The sequence below is a fragment of the Armigeres subalbatus genome, chromosome 3, assembly GCF_024139115.2.
Source record: "Armigeres subalbatus isolate Guangzhou_Male chromosome 3, GZ_Asu_2, whole genome shotgun sequence".
Classification (NCBI taxonomy): domain Eukaryota; kingdom Metazoa; phylum Arthropoda; class Insecta; order Diptera; family Culicidae; genus Armigeres; species Armigeres subalbatus.
Window position 1 is genome coordinate 58551879 of NC_085141.1, and position 26236 is coordinate 58578114.

The 26236-nt window shown below is 38.5% G+C and overlaps 1 protein-coding gene across 1 annotated transcript in view; it reads left to right on the forward strand.

Moving 5' to 3' along the window:
• The first annotated feature begins 198 nt into the window (after positions 1–198).
• LOC134223775 (tyrosine-protein phosphatase non-receptor type 9) overlaps positions 199–26236 on the forward strand; it is a 149359-nt gene continuing 123321 nt past the window's right edge. Inside the window, exon 1 of the mRNA XM_062702966.1 lies at positions 199–1085. Coding sequence (XP_062558950.1) covers positions 1071–1085 — 15 coding nt within the window. The 5' untranslated portion in view covers positions 199–1070. The remainder of the gene's footprint in view (positions 1086–26236) is intronic.

Here is a 26236-nt window from a genome sequence, read left to right on the forward strand (position 1 = left end):
AAAACAGCATTTGTTACGCGGGGGGTTGTTCTTCAAAACGACGTTTTTCGCGTTACGTAATATTTGAACAGACAAATTTGTTTGATCATGCATGAGTGAAAAGTGAAAACGATGATTGTAATGATCTTGACAGTTGTATGGTGGTATTGGAGTTACTCCGCGACTCCATCCATCAGCAGAAGAGAGTTGTAAAGAAGATTGCGTGTTCTCTGCTTCCAGCGACTGCTGCAGTAGTGAAACTAAACTGTTGTGTAGTGTCTTTTTAGTATACCGACGCGAATCGTAATTTTTTTAATTTGTTTCGAACATTACGAGAAAGAACGGATGATGGCCGCTTGCAATTTCCTATGTGCAGTATTCTTTTGAAAATCGAGAGGACTACGTTTCTGAAGTTTGTTTTTGTGTTGAGAAAAACATTGGATCCAGACGCAGAACAGTCGCAGTTTGGAAACCGTGGCCTGAGTGCAAAATTCCAGTGAAAGATTTTCTGCGTTCAGATTCGGGTTACCTCGTTGAGAGCCAGATTGCTGTCGAATTGAACGGATTGTCAGTGCCGACAAATTCTCGGATTGACCAGTGATTTGGGGACGCAGTATCAGTCCTGTTCTATGTGGCAAAACTCAGAGGAAAGGCTGCCAGCAAAGATTGCGTAGAAGTTTTCTCGCCCACCTGGAGTATTGAAGCTTCGATGTGTCGGAATTCTGTTTCGTGATTCTTGACAGCGGAGCAGAGGTGACATCAGGCGTGCGCAATTTGTTGTTATTGTTAAGTTTTCGTAAAGTAAAACACAAAAGTAAATGTTGATGTTTGTTGTTAATGATTAAAAAGTTCTTATCATAAGTGCAAACTAGACCGAGCAAAGCTTCGAAGGAGATTTACTTTATACGAATTGTGAATGTTTCATATGTTTTAGAATATTTTAAGTGTAAAAACCTGGAGAAGTGAATTTTTGGTAGATTTCTAATCAGCCCGTGTGTATTACTAAATCACTACTAAGTGTTACCTGCTTTACGCAAACGTGTTGAAGAACAACCTCATCTTTAACTATTCCGCACGACAAAAAAACAAAAATGTCTCAAGAAGTGGTAAGTAACAACTTTACTTGAAAAAAAAAATCACAAAAAAAAAATGGATTATTCCCAGAATATCGGTTAAAAAAGGATGTGCTCTTCTAGGAAGTTCCCATCTGCGAAAAAAGACCAGTTTTCGGTGTTGACGTGTTTCCTTGAATTTGTCATCATTCTATCGTCCCGTGCGCTTGATTATAATTTAAATACGCATCAACCCACCCAACAAAAACCGTCTGAAAATTCGAGATCATTTCTTGGAGGAAGATTCCCGCAGTTTGCTTACGTGATATTGATATGATTTGTGGAATATGCTCATCAGCAGAGCCGAGCTTACGTAGGTTGTCAAAAGTGTAATGACCTACTCTAAAGTATTTGTGTGTATCTTTATATGTTGGTATGTAGATAATATCATCGTGACAAGCTATGTATCCCGAAGAAAGGTGCATCGAAGACGTTTTGTTAGCACTTTTACAGTTTCAGCAAAAGTATTAATCATTTTGTAAATTTGAAATGATGACACTTAGCGATTCTATGTCTCGAGCAACATATGATTAGGCCCGAAAAGCCAACAATGCAGAACCGACAAAAATTAGTTCCAAGTTTTCTAAGTCTAGTTCAATTCGTTGATTGAAGTAGAATCTTATTTCATTGCCAAAACATGTCAATGCCATACGTAAATGGTTATATTATAACAGTCAGTAAATTCTATGAAATTATAAATTAGATTAATTAAAAACACATTCGAAATCTACAAAATTTCAGCTAAAACAAAAATCGCGCTGTTTACTTGGATTATCGGCAACACGTCTGGATTTTAAGCCATTTGCTCAACGCTAGTAACATTATCCAATTTTTTAAAGCTTTGTTTGTCAGAGCAATCCTGCTATGCGGTATAATACCTAGTAAGAATAAACATTTTAAAATAATTAGAAGTCAGATTTTCTAATTAAACTATATAAAGTGAACGTCCTAAAAACCAAAGCATAACATGATAGTTAAGGGCGCCAAACAAAGGACTTAAAAACCACTATAATACAAATGGTTCATGTTCATGAGATGTCCACTCAAAATAGCAATAAATGTGTTTCTTAAGAAATATCAAGAACGGAGTTTTAAATAGCATGAAAAATCAATATTACAAAGTAATCGTTTTTGCTAGAAAATCAAAAAACACATGGCTTTGATTTATAACCGGATCATATGTAACGCGAGATGTTATCAAATTAAGTAACTACTTTTCTCCATCAAATTTTATTTAGTTTAGATTGTATGTTGTGGTCTGAGATGTTGTGGTAGACTATTCCGCAGTGTATGTACCAACCACTTTAAAATTAGTTATGCTGCGCTGCGATACGTAAAGAATTTACATATAGGCTGCAAAGATTTACATTTTATTTGATGCATAACATATTATCTTCATGATTTTTATGTTTTTAATAAATTGAAAAATATGTTTTCATATTTTGGTGTTCTACAGATGGCATTCTATTGTGGGCTGCGAATTCGTTCAAATGCAAGTCGTAAATTTCCCACAAATTAAGATTGGACTATCATCAATTTTCAAGTGAGCACAACTGATTACGGTGGAATTTTGACAAAATAATATCACTATCACTGGCTTTTTTTTTTCATTATTTGTATCCTACATATTTATATTTTGTTGACTTTGATTGTTCCACACCATTCCAAAATTCCATTAGAAATAATAATTTTCATTGTTTATTTAAAATTTGTTCAGATATTTGGTTTTCTCCGTAATGAATAAAAAAAAGGTTTTTCTAGAAGTTTGTATACCTATGCTTAATCTTAATCCTTGTTTGTCGCAGGTTCAATATAATCGAGTTTTTTTTCGTCGGGTTATCTTTAGGAATGTTTAGATTTTCGTTTTTGTCCAAAACTGACGTGCTGATAAGGATTAAAATCGCAATCTACTATTCTGCAACGGGTGCCCCAAATATCCAAATATCAAATAGTTAAAATAGTGTGATTGTTATCCGTTCATATGTGCGAAAATAGGTAAGTTTATTCAGAAAATTTCTTTATTGGGCAGAAGAAAAAAAATCTTGAACGGCCAATTGCTTAAGTCGATCATAAATGGCTGCTAAAAACCATGTTAAAGTGATTATTTAAGGAAGTTTATTGTTCTTAATAGTAAAAAAGTGCATGAATCTAGCGTAATGAAGCTGAATTATGTTTAATACACTTTTTTTTTAAGAAGCAGTGGTAAATATCTCCCTACAAATCTGCGCATTATCGCTGAAATATTGATTAATTTGCGTGATGAGTCAATGTTACATCCAGGGCCAACATTATCTTCGGTTGTATGTAAACACCGGCACCGATAGCAGCAAACTAATAATTAGGGTGGTCCTAAAATGATTTTGCGCCGCCAACCTAAGTCGATTATGCTTCATATTGTGAGTGTCGTTTGAATACGGGCTCACCGTACACAGGTCGTTTCAGGTTTGTATGACAGTTGATATGGCGAGGTTGAATTTAACATTATTCTGATTCTGGCACTCTGTCATTGAGCGCTGGCGAGGGAGGAGACCATATGACTGGATGAAATATTAAAGAGCTTTAACTCCATAGACAATCCATATTAAATGGTCGTTCCAATAGTCGGTAGTCGATTTTAATCGAGTTTGCGAATCTTTAACATGATAATTAGGCTTCTCAGAAGGCATCAGTAAAACGTGCAATTCAACAAAATACCTAGAATTTGTCTGTGATATCTATCGCGGTACAGGAGCAGGTACTGCATACAAAAAGTGTGTCATGGGGGTCAGCGTGATATAAAATGCTATTTTTTGCGTTACGTTATCAATGGATCTTTCCTGCGCACAGTGGCGGGCCCTCATACAAATCCCGGACAAAACCTGAGATTGCGTTCAAAACTTCACCACAGAGTAATTTTGAAACGTTGAATTCATTTTGAGGTTAAAATGGTTATGGTCAATTTCCCGCTTTGGCGTAGCTATGCGAAATAGACCACATTAACCACCACAAAGTAGACAAAAAATAGATTTCAATACATAATACCAGTTCTTTTCGAATCTTTCCCAAAAAAGTTTAGCCAAATTTCATTTTCCCGTACATATTTGTTCGGGACACTGTGCTGCGGTTCGGTTTTCGTTCAGTGAAGTCTCTGAAATATTGCTTTCAGCTATGTGGGTTCTCATAAAGCTAGCGTTTGAAGGGGAGGCGCTTTAGCCAGTGTAATGAAAAGTTTAATTTCCCATACTAGTTTGCATACAAACTTGAACCGGCTTATGCCCAACCAGTTTTTTTTCAAATCGGCTGTGGACGACACTCGGAGCATGGGACGGAATCGAGTGAGCGTGGTTGAGCTGGGTCGTTTTTGAACCACCCTACTAATATTTTTTGTTTTTCATAAATACGGCACCAATACTATTACAGTATATGACAGTTTTTATTGTACCAATACTTTCAAAGTTTTATTTTGGTTTTCAAAACACCTTCCCCTTAACTCAGCTCGACGAATTGACCGATTTGCTTGCAACAAGTTGCGTTCCACGGAGAATCCGGTCACATTGCTTTCTATTGAAAACTGGGCCAATCGGACTCTACTTTTTTGAAAAACTGTACTATACTATTTAAAAAAAACAAACTTTTAATAGGAGGCTAGGAGTCACAATTTCTATTCGTAAAATGTAATTCAAAAATTCACTTGTTTTTAGGACACTTAGTCTTAGTCTAGTCTACACATACACAGCCAGTTCGTGAAAGAATTCTGGAAAGTGATAGACTCGACTACATCTATCACTTTTCTTGTCAATATTTATGTTTGCAGCATATCAAAAATTTAGTTCAAACCAGAGGGGGGACAACGGATTTTTTTTCATATAGAGTTTGGCAAGTATGACAGTACCCTCTTTTTTGGCGCATAAATTTATACTCCAATGTCAAAATGCTCATATACTATTATAAATTGTGGTGGTATTTGTAAAAATTTGTATTGTTTACCGTTTTTACAAGAGAGAGTGGTGTCGAAAGCACATATTAAATTAAAGATCGCAACGAACAAAAATACACCAAACCCGTAAATATGTAGTGTTATCACTTTATTCCTTTCGCGAAATATGCAGATAAATAATTATGTTGGTAGAAGGAACTCTGTGGTGAGCAGAAACAGTTGTTTCTTGCATTATCCAAACTTTGTGCGTTTCAGAACATTCTCACTCACTGCAGTGTTTATTTTTCATAGACTACGGCTTGGTGTTAGTGCCGTCGGCATTCGCGCGATTGGTGGCAACAATAATTTGACAGCTTAGCACCCGCCTGGTTCAAACATAAAAACGGCCAGGCCTACTGTGCAGCGTTGTTGAAAATAACTGTGAGAATCAATTATTCTTAACTTGATTTCACAATTAAGGCATAGAACGACGACATCTGATAGTTGTTGAATCGTTGGGGATGACTTGGCTAAGATGATTAATGTACACTCCTCCTTGGGTCCTCAACGTCTTGGGATGGGACACAGTTTTTAGTCTAGTGCCCTGGCTGATACACTGATAGACAAAAGTATTCGCATCAATCCATAATGATTACTATGAAAATATGACGAATGCTTATGCATATCAGTGTGCATATAAGCCTAGGTTCAAGCGCCATTACACGCCCTCTGAAACGAGAAAAAAAATACTAAAGGCACAACATATATGAAGATGGTGTAAGTAAATATGATATACAGGGGTCAGACAAAAAGGTTGAGATAGGCAAAATTATGTCGAAATTCAAATCATCATAACTTTGTGTACAATAATCCGATTTTGATAAAATCAGGAGCATTAGAACCGGACGCTTTTCTAATATACTGCCCCCTTGCAAAACCTAAGATTGATACTTGGCCACCGTAGATGTTCCGAGTTTTCCGAAGCTATGTTCAAGATGCATTTTTTCCACTGCTTATCATTTTATGTGACGTTTACTTTCATCATGTTTTATGCTTTCTCTAAAAACTAGAACTAATATACCGGCCAATGGTGGCTAGAGATCGAGAATCCATCAAAACTACGCAGAGATATGGGCATTTCCGAAAAAACGGTTCCGGGAACATGATGAAATGGTAAAAGATCGGAATAATGCAAATATGGGTATATATCTTCATGGCTTTGCTAGACGGTGATTACAGAAATATTTCCAGAATGATAGTGTCCATTGCCACCCTTATAGCAGGTTCCAAGAGCCTTCCATGAGGGGTCGGTTTTGGCACCGTATGGAACTATCCATATATGGGTGTCAAAATTCATGTTTTCCCAAGACGATGAATATAGGATCTTTATTAAAGATACATTATGGTGACTGTAAGACTCTCTGGCCAAGTTGTAACAGGTTCCGGGTGTTCTGCGAAAGTGACATTTGTTCAGGGTGTATGGCCAACCCCGTACCGATTTTACGAAAATTGCCATATCTTTGCGTATAGCAAACGAATTTTCTATCTGCAGCCAGCATTGGTCAGCATATAAGTTCTAGTTTCCAGGGAGATTATAAAACATGATGGCAGTAAACGTCAGATAAAATGACAAGCAGAAGAAAAAATGCATTTTCAACATATCTTCGGAAAACCTGTGGCCATGGGCCAATCATTCGGTATGGTCTATTTTGAAATCAACAGCCATCAAAACACCGAACATATTATCGAGACATTTAAAATCATGTCACAATCGTCAAAAATGTGTGAAAAGTATCTGTATAGAAACGTGCGGCCATCGTGATTTTTTTCCAACACGATCGAAGGCGTACAACGTACAAGGTCATTTTAATGTGAACAAATTCAGCTTGGCTTATGTTGTCCTATTATAATAACACGCAATGCATGCTGGTTCTTTCATTTATTCCAAAAAATATTTAAAAACCTGTTTTGTTGTACGGATAATTTGCAGACATCCTGTATTTATCGTCTTATGGAGTTTTTGCTTATTTTATTTTTAGGACACTTAGTCTTAAACTATTTACTTAAACAATTGTTTTCAATTGGATGAGCAATATCGGTCGGGGAATCCTGTTTCATTGTTTCCAATTGGATGAGCAATATCGGACTATGGGCTCAGAAGGTATGGCCAAAATACAGTTTTATATGCAAAATTCGTTTCAAAAATTCACTCATTTTATGGGCAGTCATCCTTAAAGATAGAAGCCAAATGGAAATTTAATAATCATTCTTTCCTGCATTTTCGCGTATCTAAAGAGTTTGATAACCGCTGGTCTAAATAAAACTCATGAATTGGTATAGATTTTCTAATGCAGTGGTTCTCACCCTGGGGTACATGTATCCCTGGGGGTACCTTTGCTAACCCCAGTGGGTACCACGGACAAAAAGGCGTAATGGCTGATGTATTAGAATTCCAATAGAAATTTATCAAATCCTACTCACCACAAGCAGCACAGTGTATAAAGAACTGTTGGACAAAAGATCAGATAAAAACTTCTAGTGCAATCTACATGATCGAAATAAAATATTGAATAATATAATAAGAATATGCTTCTGAACTAAACTCTTGAATTTGAAGATTCGGAAGCCTTAATTTGAGAGGCATCTACGTTTTTTTTTCATGCGTAACGCGTAACGAAAGCCTCCTTCTATGCAGATCGTAAGCTTCCTTGCATATAAGTCGTAAGCCTCCTTTCAAGTCAAGAGGCTCGGAGGCCTTATTTCAAGAGACTCGAACGCCTCGTTTCAAGAGGCTCGAACGCCTCGTTTCAAGAGGCTTGGAAGCCTCCTTTCAAGATGTTTTAAAGTTTTCTTCAAGAGGCTCTGAAGTATCCTTTCAAAGAGCTCTGAAGCCTCCTTTCAAGAAGCTCGGAAGCCTCCTTTCAAGAAGCTCGGAAGCCTCCTTTCAAGAAGCTCGGAAGCCCCCTTTCAAGAGGCACGGAAAACTCCTTTCAAAAGGCCCGGAAGCCTCCTTTCAAAAGACCCTTAAGCCTCCTTTCAAATGGCCTGGAAGCCTCCTTTTCAGAGGCTCGAAAGCCCCCTTTCAAGAGGCTCGAATGCCTCCTTTCAAGAGGCTCGGGAAGCTCTTTTCGAGAGGCTCGGAAAGCTCGTTGCAAGGGGCTCGGAAGCCTCCAATAGTCTTGAAAGTATTGTAAAAAGGTTGATGTATAAACTTAATTTGAAACGGAAAGTTTCACGGAATAATCAAAATTTCAGATAACTTTTTGAAGAGGCATATTTCCCGTTAATTTTCAGGTTCCTTTTCCATATATATATTCTGAGTTACGCTTATTTTTATTTTTAACGAAAAATAGGGGTACCTCGATAAATGCAAAAGTTCGAAGGGGTACCTCTCAAGAAAAAGGTTAAGGACCGTTGTTCTAATGAATACTTGAGAAAGGTTTAAATACTGTAAGTACTTCAAAAATTAGATCACCATGGCGTTCCAGCTTTACAGGGGTTAGACAAAAAGGTTGAGATAGGTAAAATTATGTCGAAATTCAAATCAGCATAACTTTGCGTATAATAATCCGATTTTGATAAAACTAGGACCATCAGAAGCGGACACTCTTCTAGTATACTGCCCCCTTGCAAAACCTGAGATTGGTCCTTGGCCACCGGAAATGTTCCGGGTTTTCCGAGGGTATGTTCAAGATGCCTTTTTTCCACTGCTTGTCATTTTATGCGACGTTAACTTTCATCATATTTCATGCTTTCTCCGAAAACTAGAACTAATATGCCGGCCAATGGTGGCTGTAGATCGAGAATCCATCTAAACTACACAGAGATACGGCCATTTCCGTAATAACGGTACCGGGAACATGATGAAATGATAACAGATCGGAATAATGCAAATATGAGCATCTGATTTCATGGATTTGTGAGACGATTGATTACAGAAACATTTCCAGAATGATAGTGTCCACTGCCACCCTTATAGCAGGTTCCATGGGCTTTCCAGGAGGGGACGGTTTTGGCACCATCTGGAACCATCATATATGGGTGTCAAAATTCATGTTTTCCCAAGACGATGAATATAGGATCTTTATAAGAGATATATTTTGAGGACTGTAAGACTCTTTGGCCAATTTGTAACAGGTTCCGGAAGTTCTACGAAAGTGACATTTGTTCAGGGTGTATGGCCAATCCCGTATCGTTTTCACGAAAATGGCCATATCTCTGCGTATACTTAACGGATTTTAGATCTGCAGCCAGCATTGGTCAGCATATTAGTTCTAGTTTCTGGGGAAAACATAAAACATGATGGCAGCGAATGTCATATAAAATTACAAGCAGCGGAAAAAATGCATTTTTAACATACCCTCGGAAAACCCGGAACATCACCGGTGGCCAAGGGCCAATCAGTGGTTTCGCATAGGGCCAGTATACTAGAAGAGTTTCCGCGTCCGATGGTCCCTGTTTGATTAAAATGGGATCATTCTACGCAAAGTTATGCTGATTTGAACTTCGACAATTTTTTGCCTATCTCAACCTTTTTGTCTAACCCCTGTAGTTGGCATTAAGTCATAAAAAAAACAGAATAGTTTCTTTTATTTGAATGTAGTAAAACATGTCGTACATATAATTAAAAGCAAGCAATAAGATCCAATGAGATTGATAAAGTATCAAATTTGTAAACGATTTGGCACGAACGGGACCCTTGTTTGTTTCACCACCACCTCAATAAATAATTGTAGTGGAACAAATTAAAGAAAAAATGTATACGCATGTTTACGCCTAGTAAAATTGTCCTAACCCTTAATGCCCAAAACCGCCTTTTAATGGGTATTTTGATTATTTTTTTGTAAATTTAACTTGATCAGATTTCGAAAAGTTTTTGATGTTGATCAATAAAATAAACTTCAGTGCATGTTTAAATGTGGTTTAAAGTCAATTTCCAAAGTTCCACTCATTTATAAAAAAAAATATTCAAAATTGAGTAATATTTTGTTCCTGAGCAATTCTCTGTGAAATCATGATTGTTTTTTCGAGATTTCAATTTTGTATTTTTTGATTTCCCTGAAATTTCGCATATACATTCTTTTTGATAAAAAAAAACATAATTTGCATAAATTGGTTTGCCGTGGTTTAATCCCCGAAATATAGACAATTAACTTTGATTGAGCTGGACCTGAGTTGCGTGCTCTTGCCTACGCAATGCGGTCGGGTCTGAGCTTGACGATCGACTGGCAAATAGCTCACACAACCTCACTTGATCATTACAGTTGCCTCCTGTCAAATTTTCAGCTGATTCAGATAAAATTTCGAGGTGGCTCAAGTCGATTTAGTGATTTTGGGCTATATTCAATTTTGAAAAAAAAAATCTAACAAGAGATATAAACGCCAAAAATCATCCCAACAACCTCTAAACGGAAGCTTTTGGTGTGCTCTACAAGTGTTGTGAACATTGTGATTCGTTCCGTTCACGCTTTGACCATGTTAAAGTGATTTTCGAGATTTTAAGTGCATAAAAACAATGTTTCCCTCGCAAGTCGTTGTTCTACAATTTTTTTGAATTTATTGCAAATCATTGCTTATTTATTTTATTATTATTTCTCTTTTTTCCCTGGACATTTTAGTAATATAATTGCCAATGTGCGACTTACCGTTAAATTCTTAAAAATCAGAAGCTGAACATCTATATCTATATCTATATCTATATATATATAAAACTTAATGTTTGTATGTTTGTATGTATGTTCCAGCATAACTTCTGAACCCATTGACCGATTTCAACCAAATTTGGAACAAACATTCTTATTTTAAGGAGACGACGATAGTGGGGCTAAGCATGCTTTTTGGAAAGGGGGGAGGGGTATTGCTTAGTTATCGATCAACTCAGTGAAAATTCTGAACCCCTTGGCCAATTTCAACCAAATTTGGAACACAAATACTTTATCTTTAGGAGATGTCGATAGGGGGGTTAAGCATGCTCTTTGTAAAAGAGGGAGGGTATGGGGAGAGGGGTATTGCTTAGTTATCGATCAACTCAGTGTAAATTCTGAACCCCTTGGCCGATTTCAACCAAATTTGGAATACAAATTCTTTATCTTTAGGAGACGACGATAGGAGGTTAAGCATTCTCTTTGAAAAAGGGGGAGGGTATGGGGGGAGGGGTATTGCTTAGTTATCGATCAACTCAGTGTAAATTCCGAACCCCTTGGCCAATTTCAACCAAATTTGGAACACAAATACTTTATCTTTAGGAGATGTCGATAGGGGGGTTAAGCATGCGCTTTGGAAAGGAGGGAGGGTGGGGGGGAGGTGTATTGCTTAGTTATCGATCAACTCAGTGCAAATTCTGAACCCCTTGGCTGATTTCAACCAAATTTGGAACAATAATTCTTTATCTTTAGGAGACGACAATAGGGAGGTTAAGCATGCTCTTTGGAAAAAGGGGGAGGGTGTGGGGGGAGGGGTATTACTTAGTTATCGATCAACTCAATGTAAATTCTGAACCCCTTGGGCAATTTCAACCAAATTTGGAACACAAATTCTTTATCTTTAGGAGACGACGATAGTGTGTTAGAGATCTTCTTGGGAAAAGGGGGAGGGTAGGGGGGAGGGATATTGTTAAGGTATCAATCAACTCAGTGTAACTTCTGAATACCTTGGCCGATTTGAACCAAACTTGGAACACACATTCTTCATGTTAAGGAGAAGACGTTAGTGTGGTTAGGGATGCTCTTTGGAAAAGAGGGAGGGTAGAGGGAGAAGGGTATTGTTTAGCAATAGATCAATTCAATGTAAGTCTTGATCCCCATGACCTATTTGAACCAAATTTGTATCAAATATTGTGTATCCTAAGGAAACAATTTTAGTGGGTGTGGATAGGTTATTTTGGAAGGTGGAGGGTGTATTTCAGCATAACTTTTGAACCCATTTACCGATGTCCACCAAATTTGGAACCTATATTCTCTGTCTAAGGAAGACTATATCAGACTGGGTGGGAGTGTCATAGCTGAATTAGAGAGAGGGTATATTCATTAAACGAACAGTTTAGTATACATTTTATCGCATGGGTGAATTCAAACCAAATTTGTAAACACGTATTCTCTACCCAAAGGAAACTATTATAGAAAGGCTGGGAGGGATTTTTGGAATGCGGGAGGTTATTGGGGTTGGATATTGTTTAGAAAACGAGTTAATTTAAAATCCCTCATATTTGGTTCATTCGAGGTTCTTTGACATTCTAAAATGCTCCGAGAACAAATTGCCCGAGTTCCTAAAAATGGAAAATCTTCTACAATAACATTTTACCGGTAATAACATTTAACCAAAAATGATTTTACCGAAAATGATATTTGCCAAAAATGATACTTCCCGATACACATATCCGAGAAGATGACATCATCGGTACCATGGTTTGCCCAGCAAGAAGCAATGATCAATGTGTTTCCTTCTGGATGATTGCTTTTTTAAAAGTAGGCATTTGCCCGGAATATGACAATGGTGGGTGTGATCCCTTCTTTAAAAATGAGCGTTTACCCGTAATAAGGCATCGGTGGATGTTTTTCCTTCTTTAGAAATAGACGTTCTTCTGGAATAAGCCTATTCAAACCCATGATCTCTTCTTCAAAATCAGTCAATGATTCCAAAAGTTTTCTTTTATTCAAATGATGAAGTATCAATAAGGAAACACAATTACCCTGTTGACAAATTGGTTTTATCATTTTCTGATTGTGAAAAAAACTGAGAAACAAACTGGCGATTCCGAGCAAGGCCGGGTACATAAAGCTAGTATGTAATAAATTTGCACGTTAGGATAATAAAGTTAAAAAAAATGCATGCTAGGATTTCTTCAAACAAGTTATTCGAACAAAACATAAATCAAATCATATGATATTTGATGCTTACAACACACAACTTTTGAACTTTGTCCATTGCACCATATGTCTGTATGTTTGTACTATTGAGTGCATTGTAGTCACAAGTGAAATCAAAGCTTCTTTTTCGAACAACTTGTTCGACGAAATCCTAACGTGCAAATTTATGACAAAGGTTCAGCTTCTGATTTTTAAGAATTTAACAGTAAGTCGCACATTGGCAATTATCTTACTCAAATATCCAAGGAAAAAAGAGGAATAATAATATAATGAATAAGCAATGATTTGTAATAAATTCAAGAATTTTGTAGAACAACGACTTTCAAGGGAAACATTGTTTTTGTGCACCTAAAACCTCGAAAATCACTTTTACATGGTTAAAATTTTAACGGAATGAATCGCAATGTTCATACTCGTAGAGCACACCAAAAGCTTCCGTTTGGCGTTTATATCTCTTGTTACATTTTTTTTTTTCAAAATTGAAAATAGCCCAAAATTACTAAATCGACTTGAGCCACCTCGAAATTTTATCTGAATCAGCTGAAAATTTGACAGGAGGCTTATTTTAGCAAAAAAAATGTGATTCTGGGCTGACCGGTTGAATTTTCGATACTTTTTGAAAACATGAAGAGGTCTAACACACATGTAGTGTTGGCCTGACAAATGGATTGCGAGTGAATTGACTATGCGTCCAATTTGGGAATCTCGAGCTCATTCAGTAGCCGCTAGGTTGCGAAGGCCGACGGAGGTCCTTCGTAGCTTAGTTGGTTAAAGCACCAGTCTAGCGTACTGTAGTGTCGTGAGTTCGAGTCCCGTCGAAGGGAAAGTGGTTACCTCCAATACATTTTTTAAATCATTATCTTCCACATAATGTACATATTCACATATGAGTTTTCATATCATTTTAAACAAAATGAGCGTTTTATCATCACTTCTGGGTAGGGGCCTATCCGATTCTGTTTTTTTACACTTGTATACAAGTTTGAAAAACTTTTTTTCATGACTTGTAATGATTCCAAACAGTTTTTGCCTCCCTTTTACCGTTGTTCGTTATTTAATGAGAGCGATTTCTGCAAACCCTGCTCAGTGTTATAGACTAGACTAGAGTAAGGTAACAGATATAAAACTAGATGTGTTATTAGGCTTCATGTTTTCTGGAAACAGATTCTGTTATAATTTGGGTCCCGTTGATAGTAATCTTGTTTTGTCGTTCTGATCGGGATCTTATTCAACTCATTTTTATTCATATAGATTAAGACAGAAAAATAATTTCAAAAATAAAATTAGTAGAATCGATTTTGAGATAATCCAAATCTAGTTATTTATCAAATGCTTTTTTTCTCGTTATCAGATTGTTTGTGGTTAAGGAATCGCTACTGAATGCCTGGTGAAACTAAATAAATACTGTCAGTTTCATTAGCAATTACACTTTACGAATAGATAAAAAAAATCTAATTTGAATGACCCACCTATTCCGGAGAACGCAGCAGCACATCCACATCCATTCAAGCTGAGCTCGGTAGTTGCTGGAACATACAGACCGACAAAGCAACGCTAGACTGCAGTACAAATAGCGGTTGGTAGGCAGGCATGTGAGTAGGTGATTAACCGTTCAAGAGATAAAACAGCAACAAGTTGCGCTTTCGTTCAAACTGAAATCTAGCAGAGCGGGTGCATTCATAAGAAATATAACAATCTTATTCCCGGAAATATTGTTTGGGTTCGTATTTCGTGTTTGAGATATGAGAAATTATCGTGTGTTAAATATTAGGTTCAATGTAGGGTAAGACGGTATAATATGCCTCCCCTAAGGCAACTCCTTGATAACTTTTTACTTTTCAACGCAATTTATGCAAACTTTGTGATATTTGGTAGTCCAGGAAGTCGCAAATGCATTGCCCGTGAGTAGTCATATAAAAATATTTCACTTAACACGTAATAAAGCTTTTTTGAAAAGTCGTGAAAAAATGAATTTTAAAAAGTGCCTGGGCAATACGCCCCACCTCAACCAAAGACGTTTAATTGCCCTTCATTAGTATTTTATCATTCCCATAATAAAAAGGCTACAAATCCTTATGCGCTTGACATTAAAAAACCAACATAGGTCCATTCAAGCAGGTGTGAATTACATTTCAATATTTTCCATACAATTTGTAAGCAACTGCTGCGAGCTCGCTGCGCTTGTGTCCAGTTGGTAAGGGCATATCGTCCTGTCTACACTGGGGCGTTTTAGCCAGTGAAACATGTTTTCGAAAATCGTTACATTTTTGAAGATGGAAGCAATTTTATATCTTATTAACCACTGAGAAAAGTAATTTTGTTGCCCAACTGAGTACTCCAGTGCAAGTTTTGCGGACAGTATGCCAGAGTCGCTCCAGAATGTTGAGCAAACAAACATGAAAAGTTACATCAAAACTGTAACTTCTTGTATTTCGCTATTATTTTCATTGTGTGATACAAAAATATTTCCACATTCACATAGTATGATGGGTTTACAAATACTTATGGGTACCAACTGATTTTGACCCATAACTAGTTATAGTTTTCTAGAAATCAAAAAGGGGCCATTTTGATAAGAAAATTATTTTGAGCTTTTTAGTGGAATGTCTTCACTTGTCATAAGACGAGTTAGTACAATCCCATTGAATTCCACCACTTAAGTCGAGTCAAGTACGAGACACTGAAGACGGCCTTACATTTGAGGTCGAAATACGTATCTGTCAAGATACAATTAAGTGGTGGAATTCAATGGGATTGTACTAACTCGTCTTATGACAAGCAAAAGACGTTTTGGCAAGGTGGAGCGCATTATACCGTCTTACCCTACAACATTTTGATCATATTTATAATGCATTAGCATGAAAGCGGTCTTATTTCCGAAAAAAAAACAGACGTTTGCATGGTAGAGTGCTGCTATATGCACATTTTTAGGTATTTGTCGTATAACAATACTTTTGTTGACACATTGCCTGCAGTCTATTATTAGTTCTTCCACATTATGAAGCCAAACAAATTCGAATTATATCAATCATGCCTTCCGATTTCGATAAAAAAAAACCTAAATTTGCATTCATCCGGAAAAAAGTGGTTTGCGGCCAAGTACTTATACTACCCAGTAAGCAGCGTTTTGCTTGCCTCCGGACATGCTAAACAGGTATTTGCGAAACAACTCTTGCAAATCATCTTTGCTACTAGCTTTCTTCGAACAGCAAATCGACAATAATGCAAAGAACTCACGTAACTCTCGAATGACTAAGCACCACCGGTGCTTGGTTGGGCAACCGAAGGGGAACGAATGAATTCGATGAATAACCCATCAACTGCTGGCTGTGGTAGATACCTGGAACAAAGTCTGGCAAGAGATGGATCACCTCACCAGTGTGATTGTTCACAAGCGACAGTCAGTATGATTGCTTCCAAGGATAAACCGGTGCTGGATGCTTAGCGGGCGTCATCAGCTTCAGTGCAGCTCGGATCGGATGACTAATTCATTCGCAGATCCATGTGACATTGATGTGGCTTTCGGAGAAGCGGGTTTTCAGTTTCTATGAATGTTCGGTCATTTTTAAGTTGAGAAAGAGAGTAGCCTATTACATCATGTTGAGCTCTAGGAAAGCTCGTTCGGTGAAATGTCGCTTGAATCGTTTGCAATGAAAAATTAGAATCCCCCATAGCCATCACAGTTAACTAGCTAAGGTCTTCCTACTCTGTTCTAGAATATCAGTTTACTATATGGAAATATTGGGCATGCTCCACAGCAACGATGTTATCGATCATTTAGTAATCTGCGTTCGATCATTTAGTAGTTTGTCAATAGCTCATTGCAGAGGCTAAATTTCAAATTGTGTTGTATGGTGGACTTCTAGTTCAAAGGTTTTCTACAACTCTGCCTAATAGTTCGTTGTTAGAATTCAAATAATAACGAAGTTATAGCGCTAGTTGCAATAACTTAAACTAAATGAGTGGAATTTTGTAATCATTTAGTCTAATTTACTGAAATTTTGGCTATAACTCCGTTACTAGTGGAATTCAAACAACCAACCATAAGGCAGAGTTGTAGAAAAACTTTCGCACCAGAAGTCCATCATACAACACATTTTGAAATTCAGCTTTTGGAATGAGTAATTGACAAACTACTAAATGATCGAACGCAAATTACTAAATGATCGATAACATCCTTGCTCCACAGTGGTATTCTAAAATTCACGAAACGTTCTGCACTTTAGGTTGTAAGGCCTACGCAGTAACGGCCTTTAAAATGTTCATGGCATCTATCAAAACTCTTTCCAACATATCCTTAGATGCCTGTGAAAATATGTGATACCAATCTTGCTGCATTTCAAATACACTGTAGGCCATCTAATACATCGTCGAAACCATATGTTCTCAATCATGATTGGTCACGCCAAGAAATTTGGAGGAAATCAATATTTTCACCTTGAAGATAATATTTTAGCAACAAAGTGCCTTCACAGCAAAGTCAAAGCTTAATATTTGAGCTTTATATTAAAGTTTTTTGCAATAGGGCGGTCGCACTACATTTTGAGATAGAAATTTTAACGTCTATTTCTAATTTTGGCATTGCACGATGTTCCTCAAAGTTGTTCCTTATTTAATTTTGTGGCACTTTGCTGAAGAAACCATTATTGTTGTACGTCGTTTGTATCATTTGTTATGACAATTTCACACGTCTTCTACAAAGTCTTAGAGCATAAAAAATGCACGTTTTGGTTAAATTTGGTTGAGTGAATACATTGGTGGATTGACGAGATGTCAGAAAAGGGGGATCCATGTCTCAAAGGGCTAGACAGAGGAAGGGCTAAGAATTGTTCTAAGACGTCACTTCGATTAAAATTTAAACTAAAAAGTTTTTTAGGGTGACATTATTTTTTGAAATTATCATAACTAATGATACAAACGACGTACAAGAATGGTTTCTTCACTTTCTAGAAAATCATACAAAACTAAAATTAAAAAAAAGGACGTTAAATTTTTTATATCAAAATGTAGAGAGATCGCCCTATTGCAAAAAACTTTAATATAAAGCTCAAATATAAAGCTTTGACTTTGCTGAGGACACTTTGTTCCTAAAACATTATTTTCAAGGTGAAAATATTGTTTTCCTTCTCGGCTTGGCCCTTCGTGATTGAGATCACATGGTTTCGGCGAATTGCGGAACTTCATAATAATTCATTGATTCGAGTGATTGATATATGTACGACACTATCACACACAATATATCATCTCAATAGAAAAATTAGCCAAATCTTAGGGTAATTTAACGTTATAATTTATTGTCCAGGTCATTTGAGAGATTACGCGGACAGGTTCTCCCGTTGCGTTGTTCAGCGGCGATTTCAAAGATTTCCCAAAAATCAGTTCGTGTGTGCAATGGCACATACACATACAATACAATTCGGATGTAAACTAAATAGATGCACTGCCTGCCGCTTTTTGCCCTCCGAGTGGGCAAAGAGAAAATATCCGACTACCGGTACATTTACGCCGCAGCGTATAATGCTGGCTCGAGGTTGTTGTCGAAGTTCGTATGCGTCGCCGTCATTCCAACACGTTGAGCTCGCTAAGTGAGTTAATGGTTAACGGATGTCGTTTCCTTCCGCTGGAATCGTGTTTCTTTGCTGTCGTTCTTCTTTGAATTGGTTACTTCTTTTTTCGGTTTATCGTAGATCCAGTGGCATCAATTTTCTGTTAAATACAAATACAAATAGCATTGTATGAATATGGATTCGAATAAAAAAAATTGAAAGTGGGTAACAAACAAACAACAAACCAATATATGTATAACATTGCTACAAGTGCCAATCATTTATGATTTTATGCAAAACTATATTATAACAACCTGGCACATATTTTATTTTTGAAGGGCTATACCTATGTTCAGTTCAAATAACGATTTCATATATTTCTCAGCCTACAAAGACGATTTTCTGTGATAATTCCGTGAATTCCATTTCTTCAAGTGGTTGAATTTTTTGAAACTATTCTTCTTCAAGTTGGTTATTTATTGTGATAATAATTTCTTGGCTGTGACATAAAAGTGTTCAGAAAAATATATTAAGCTCTTTTAGTGGAATGTATTAAACCGTCTAAGACGAATTAAGTGCTGTCCATTTAATTCCACCAGTTAATTTTCGTTATCTTTGCAGATACGTATTTCGACCACAACTGTGTGCTGCGAGGCGGCTCTGTCCCAGTGTGGGGATGAAATGCCAATAAGAAGAAGAAGAAGATATGCCCAAACAAATTATCTTCATTAGTTTACTAAGTATAGAACTGCAAACCGTAGTTGATTATCTGAACTTTAGTTGATAGAAAAAATTGCAGTGAAATTCAACAACACAAAATTCTTATATAACCCATATTATGGTTTCATTCTGAAAACACAAAATACCATTCTGGTCCATTGTTTAATAAAAATATACTCAAATTTGCCCACCTATTATGCCATGGTGCCTGATATCTTCCCTAAAAAAAAAAATTCAATGCATTCTGCCCTAGAAGAACAAAACATGGAAAGAAGCACCTCCTTCCACAAGAGCAATAATCACACCAATCTTCATCAGTAGTGATGTGGTGAGTGCCCCTATCGCATCGGTATCATCGACCCAGACAGTATTGTTCTTCTTCGTGTGGATATGCTATTGCTAACGGCAGAATCGGAAATTGGAACTTGAAATGCATGCCCACAAGTTCAGCTGTTCGTTCTTTGATGATTTCTTGTGGGGAAAGCTAGTAATACTATCTATTTTATCGTTCTTAATTCATGGAGCAATTGTGCCTACTGGAGCTTCCATAGTTATCTGAAATCAAGTAGTGAAGAATTTTCCGCACCCGAAAAGATGTTCTTCTTCTTCTTCCTCAATGGCTCTACATTCCAACTGGAACTTGGCCGGCTTTTCAACTTAGTATTCTATTAGCATTTCCTCAGTTATTAATTGTAAGCTATGCCTGCCATTGGATGAGTATGTATCTTGTGTGGCAAGTACAATGGATACACTATGCCCAGGGTGTCGAGAATGTTTCCCACCCGAAAACATCCTAAACCGGATCGAGAATCGAACTCACCATCTCCGGATTGGAAATCGTACCCCTTTGCTCGCAGGGCTACTGAAGACCCTCAAAAACCCGAAAAGATCGAACTCTCAATCTCCGGATTGGCAATCTACGTCCTTGCCGGCGCAAAGCTAACTGGTGGTTCATTTATTACAATCGCATTGAATTCTTATTTCCAGTAGAGTTTCAGATGTGTAAATATTTTACTCATCAAATTAGTCATTTTTTTGTTGGCATTACATTTCCCTCTGGAACCTCGTAGCGTGGTGTCCATTATCTAAGCGCTTCGATAGTTATTAATTATATTTTTTTTAACCTTAGTGCATTTGAATAAAATCTAAAAAAAGTCTTAATTCAAATTGGAGTTTTTTCTATTGTGATTTTTATGGAGGATAGTGATGTCGAGTAAAATCCAAACATAATTCCAGATCATCCTGGAAACAAAAATGCAGGCTCTGGCAACTGAACTGCTATATTAGTGAGTGAAAATTATATAGTACAAAATACGTATTGGAAACTATAGACTGTTCCATAAATTATAAACAAACTTATTTTTTTAAATATTTCTAACTTTCTTCAATTTTCAAGATTTTGGCTGCGTATAGTTTATTATCTTGTATACTTTCTTCTAGAGTCGAGTTTTGCTGATTTTATTGATAAGAAAATTATTTTGAGCTTTTTAGTGGAATGTTTTCACCTGTCATAAGACGAGTTTATACAATCCCATTGAATTCCACCACTTAATTGTAATCAAGTACGTACTTAATCGTACTAATCAAGTACGAGACACTGAAGACGGCCTTACTGTTGAGGTCGAAATACGTATCTGTCAAGATACAATTAAGTGGTGGAATTCAATGGGATTGTATAAACTCGTCTTATGACAGGTGATTTTATTGACTACTAGCAGACCCGACAAACTTCGTTTCGCCTAAAAATGATTTATTCTTTGATTAGATTTCGATTCAAGAAGAAATTGGTATTTCATTTGTATGGGAGCCCCCCCTTTTCAAAGCGGGGAGGGGTCTCAAACCATATTAAGAACCTTCCCCGGCCCCAAAAACCTCTGCATACAAATTTTCACTCCGATTGGTTCAGTAGTTTCCGAGTCTATAAGGTTCAGACAGACAGAAATTCATTTTTATGTATTTACTAGCAGACCCAACGAACTTCGTTTCGCCGAAAATTGATTAATTCTATGATTAGTTCTCGAGTTATGAAGAAATCGGTGTTTCATTTGTATGGGGGGCCCCTTTTCCAAAGGTGGGAGGGGCCTCGAACCATCGTAAGAACCTTCCCCGGCCCCAAAAACCCCTGCATACAAATTTTCACGCCACCGGATCAGTAGTTTCCGAATCCATAAGGGTCAGACAGACAGAAATTCATTTTTATGTATATAGATAAGATAAGAAATAAGAAAGATAAGATAAGATAAGTCATGTTTTAGGATTTTTTCCTTCACAAGGTTTTAAGGAGTTTGCACATCACAGATTCAAGTAGTTTCTTCAAATTTCACATCAATATTTAACATGTTGTTTGCTTTATTTAATCAGTGCTGGCTCATTACTAAAATTCTTAATGAACACCAACATATACCAATCGCCAAAGTAATTTGATTTTTATGCCATACTGTTATATACTTGCTTACTTAATGGGCTACAGCTCTTCGATGAACCTACGCCGAATGGAGTATTCTTCTCCACTGGACTCCGCCCTCAGGTCCTATTCAACTTCAAAAAGCCATCGTGTACGCCGCCCACACTGTTGGCTGCACTTTTTCGAGGTTTTCTAACCATTGCAAAATATTTGCAACAACATGTCGATGACAAAACTAACATTCCTATTTACTTCCCATGAAAATTTCTACTGATCTAATAGCTCTACGTTTTTTACTAGATGATTTTTTAGAAAAAGGCACCCTAAAAATGGCCAATTTGTGCAAGCCAATTTTTCGGAACCAAAATAGAAGCTAGATATTTTCTACGGTTGATGCAAAATATTCGAAAAATTACATCACGTTCATTAAATGGATGTTATGCATCGAAATTTTCACGGAACATTACATGCATTTCAATTTACCGGCTACTTTTTAGTGTGCTTTTAATTTCTGGAACAGTCTATAGTATAAAATTAGAGGCTGGCTCAAAAAGTGAAAAAAAATCAACTAAGAGTCTTTCAGGATTAATTTCGAGCTCAGAGCGGCCAGCGAGTTCGCCGAACCCGAACCTTATGAATTTCACTGTTTGGGATATGTTGGAGGCCGGGTCTACTCTAGAACATCATGTTTTTGTGCATATGCTAAGACGACATCTGGTGGCAACTGGTAGAATACCACAAGAGCACCGGCGGGACTCATACGATACGTTCGTCGATCGTCAGTGGCGAAAAAATCTTGTGAAATTGAATGAAATTGAAGTGGAATAGTTTTGTTTTGATCAATTTATCTGTTTACAATCAATTTATCTGTATTCTAATGCACTTCAATTGCCGGACCCTGTAAATACGTTTCAAACAAACGTATCATCACGTTCAAAACAAACGTATTATATTTGTTCTCGAAGCATGCGTTTAAGATAGTTCAACCTGCAGGATCTTTCAACCGAACATACTTTTTTTGTTTCAATTCCATCGCCCATCATATTTACTTATAAATAAATTCTATCTCTGGTTGTGTTTCACTACAAAATTTTCTTATTTCCGATGCGCATATCTTCTATACTTACCATTACATACCGATAAATAATCCTCATTATTATTTTCGGAGCGAAGTAAAATGAAGAAGAAGAAGTAAAATGCTTCCACTCGATTGCTGAGATCCAATTTTTTACAATGTTCTGAAAACTCAGATGTGAATACGAACATTATGTGGAAGATTTTTTGATTTGAAAAATGTATTGGAGGTAACCACTTTCCTTCGATGGGACTCGAACCCACGACCCTCAGTAGGCTAAAATGGTGCTTTTAATCAACTAAGAACCTCCACTGGCCTTCGCAACTTGGCGACTACTGAATGAGCCCGAGATGGTTAGGGCAATGGATCGTGAGTGCTTCGACTATACGCCGATTTGATAAATTAAGTAGCACCAGTGTTTTGCAATCCGGTCTAAACATTTTTATGATTGTGGTTTAAAGCAATGAAAGAAGGCAATGCTTTTTCTGAAAGAGCACATCTGGCCGGTATAAGACGAAGTGAGAATATAATGTCTTCTTTAATTGGACACTTTTGCTAGGTATAAAGAAAAGAAAGGAAATAGTCCCTTCTATGAATGAACGCATCTGCCCGGTATAAAGCAAAGGAAAATGAAAATTATTATTATTTATTCAGACTAAGGGCGAAGTGGCCTGTGTGGTATATAAGAGTCTTCTCCATTCGGCTCGGTCCATGGCTACACATCGCCAACCACGCAGTCTACGGAGGGTCCGCAAGTCATCTTCCACCTGATCGATCCACCTTGCCCGCTGCGCACCTCGCCTTCCTGTGCCCGTTGGATCGTGATCGAGAACCATTTTCACCGGGTTACTGTTCGACATTCTGGCTACGTACCCGGCCCACCGCAGTCGTCCGATATTCACGGTGTGAACGATGGATGGTTCGCCCAGCAGCTCATGCAACTAGTGCTTCATTCGCCTCCTCCACGTACCGTCCTCCATCTCACCCCACCATAGATGGCACGCAGCACTTTCCTTTCGAAAACTCCAAGTGCGCGTTGGTCCTCTACGAGCATCGTCCAGGTCTCGCGTCCATAGAGGACTACCGGTCTAATGAGCGTTTTGTAGATTGTCAGTGTGACACGGCGGCGAACTCTATTCGATCAGAGCGTCTTGCGGAGTACAAAGTAAGTACGATTTCCAGCCACTATGCGTCTCCGAATTTCTCTGCTGGTATCATTTTCGGCAGTCATCAGTGAGCCCAAGTACACAAATTCTTCTACCACCTCGATTGTCGTCTTTCGTTGTCTTCTCTTGAACCCCTTCCTATCATGTACTTCGTCTTCGACGTGTTGATGACTAGTCCGATCCGATTAGCTTCCCTCTGCAGTCTGATATAGGCTTCCTCCATCTTCTCAAAGTTACGTGCCATAATCAAAGCGATGTTGAATAGCAGACACGAAAGACCATCATCACAAACTCGAACTACGCACATCACCCGATCCATCGTCGCTTTGATCAACCGTGTCAGTTTATCCGGAAATCCGTGTTCGTGCATTAGCTGCCATGCTGGTCCCGATCGATTGTATCATATGCGGCTTTGAAGTCGATGAATAGATGATGTGTGGGAACGTTGTATTCGCGGCATTTCTGCAGTACTTGGCAAATGACGAACACCTGTTCCGTCATGGTGGAGCGTACGCCCATTAAACCCGCCTGGTACTGTCCTACGGACTCCCTTGCAATTGGTGTTAGTCGATGGCATAAAATTTGGGAGAATACCATGTAGCAATGTGATTACGCGGTAGTTTCTGCAATCCAGCTTATCGCCCTTTTTTGTAGATGGGAAACACGACACCTTCCATCCATTCCTGCGGCAAAACTTCCTCCTTCCAAATCTTGGTAATGACCCAATACAGCCCTCTAGCTAGTGCCTCAGCACAGTGTTTAAATAGCACTTCTGGTAGTTGGTCATTCCCAGGGGCTATGTTGTTTTTCAGCCGGCCAATCTCCTCCTGGATTTCCTGGAGATCCGGAGCCGGTAAAATTATGTCCTGCGCGCGTTCTCCCAGGTCCATCACCATACCGCAATCTTCGTCTGCCACATCGCCATTCAGGTGTTCTTCGTTGTGCTGCCGATCACATCACGCTCGTTCGTAAGAAGGTTCCCATTTATGTCCTTGCACATATCGGGCTGTGGCACGTGGCCCTTACGTGAACGGTTTCACTTCTCATAGAACTTTCGTGTGTTATTAGCGCGGTACAGTTGCTCCGTCTCTTCACGGTCTCGATCTTCCTGCCGGTGCTTTTTCCTCCGGAAAATCGAGTTTTGTTTGTTCCGCGCCCGTTTATATCGTGCCTCGTTAGCCCTCGTGTGGTGTTGGAGCAATCTCGCCCATGCTGCATTCTTCTCTTCTACTAACTGCTCACATTCGCCGTCATACCAGTCGATGCAGCGGTTGCGGTGCTACCAATGGCGGATCGAATATCTCTCCAGTCATCTTCAAGAGACGCTGCGCCTAGCTGCTCTTCCGTTGGGAGTGCCACTTCCAGTTGCTGCGCGTATCCTTAGGCTAGTCTACCGTCTTGTAGCCGCCCAATGTTAAGCCGCGGCGTCCGACTTCGACGCGTGTTGTACACCGTCGAGGGTTTTGAGCGCAGGCATACTGCAACGAAGTAGTGGTCGGATTCAATATTCGTACTACGGTAAGTGCGGACGTTCGTGATGTCGGAGAAGAATTTACTGTCAATTAGAACGTGGTCGATTTGGTTTTCCGTTAGGTGATCTGTGGCCTTGTGGATATTTTTGCGGGGAAAGATGGTGCTTCGCACTACCATTCCGCGGGAGGCTGCGAAGTTTATGCACGGTTTGCAGACTATCCGGTCCGATGGCCGGACTATACACTTCCTCCCTTCCTATCTGTGCGTTCATGTCGCCGATGACGATTTTGACGTCCCGCAGTCGGCATCCATCGTATGTCTGCTCCAGCTGTGCGTAGAACGCTTCTTTCTCGTCGTCGGGTCTCCCTTCGTGTGTGCAGTGCACGTTGATGATGCTGTAGTTGAAGAAACGGCCTTTTATCCTCAGCTTGCACATCCTTGCGTTGATTGGCTGCCACCCAATCACACGTTGGCGCATCTTACCCAGCCAGCACTATAAAGCCGGTTCCCAGTTCGTTGGTGGTGCCACAGCTTTGGTAGAAGGTAGCCGCTTGATGTCCGTTTTTCCACACTTTCCCTGTCCAGCAAATCTCCTGCAGCGCCACAACGTCGAAGTTGCGGGGATGTAATTCATCGTAGATCATCCTGTCACAACCTACGAAAGCTAGCGACTTGCAATTCCATGTTCCAAGCTTCCAATCGTGATCATTTAGGTCGCCTAGGTCTTTGCCGATTATATCGAGTCGTATTATCTTTTATATTGTTCGTAATTATTGGTTTTCCAGGCGGCTTATTGGGCCTGCGCAAACCTCCTGTCTCGTCGGAAGGTCTGTTTTGTGTCCCACCTGACACCAGGACTTGGGAAAATGATGAACCATTCTTTAATTGAATGCGTCTGCCAGTGAGCACGCCGGATAACAACAAACCACAACACAAATTGAGCCTAAATTTCCTGTTTGCGGATGTTATTGATATAGGAGCATGTAATTTTAATGGAACAG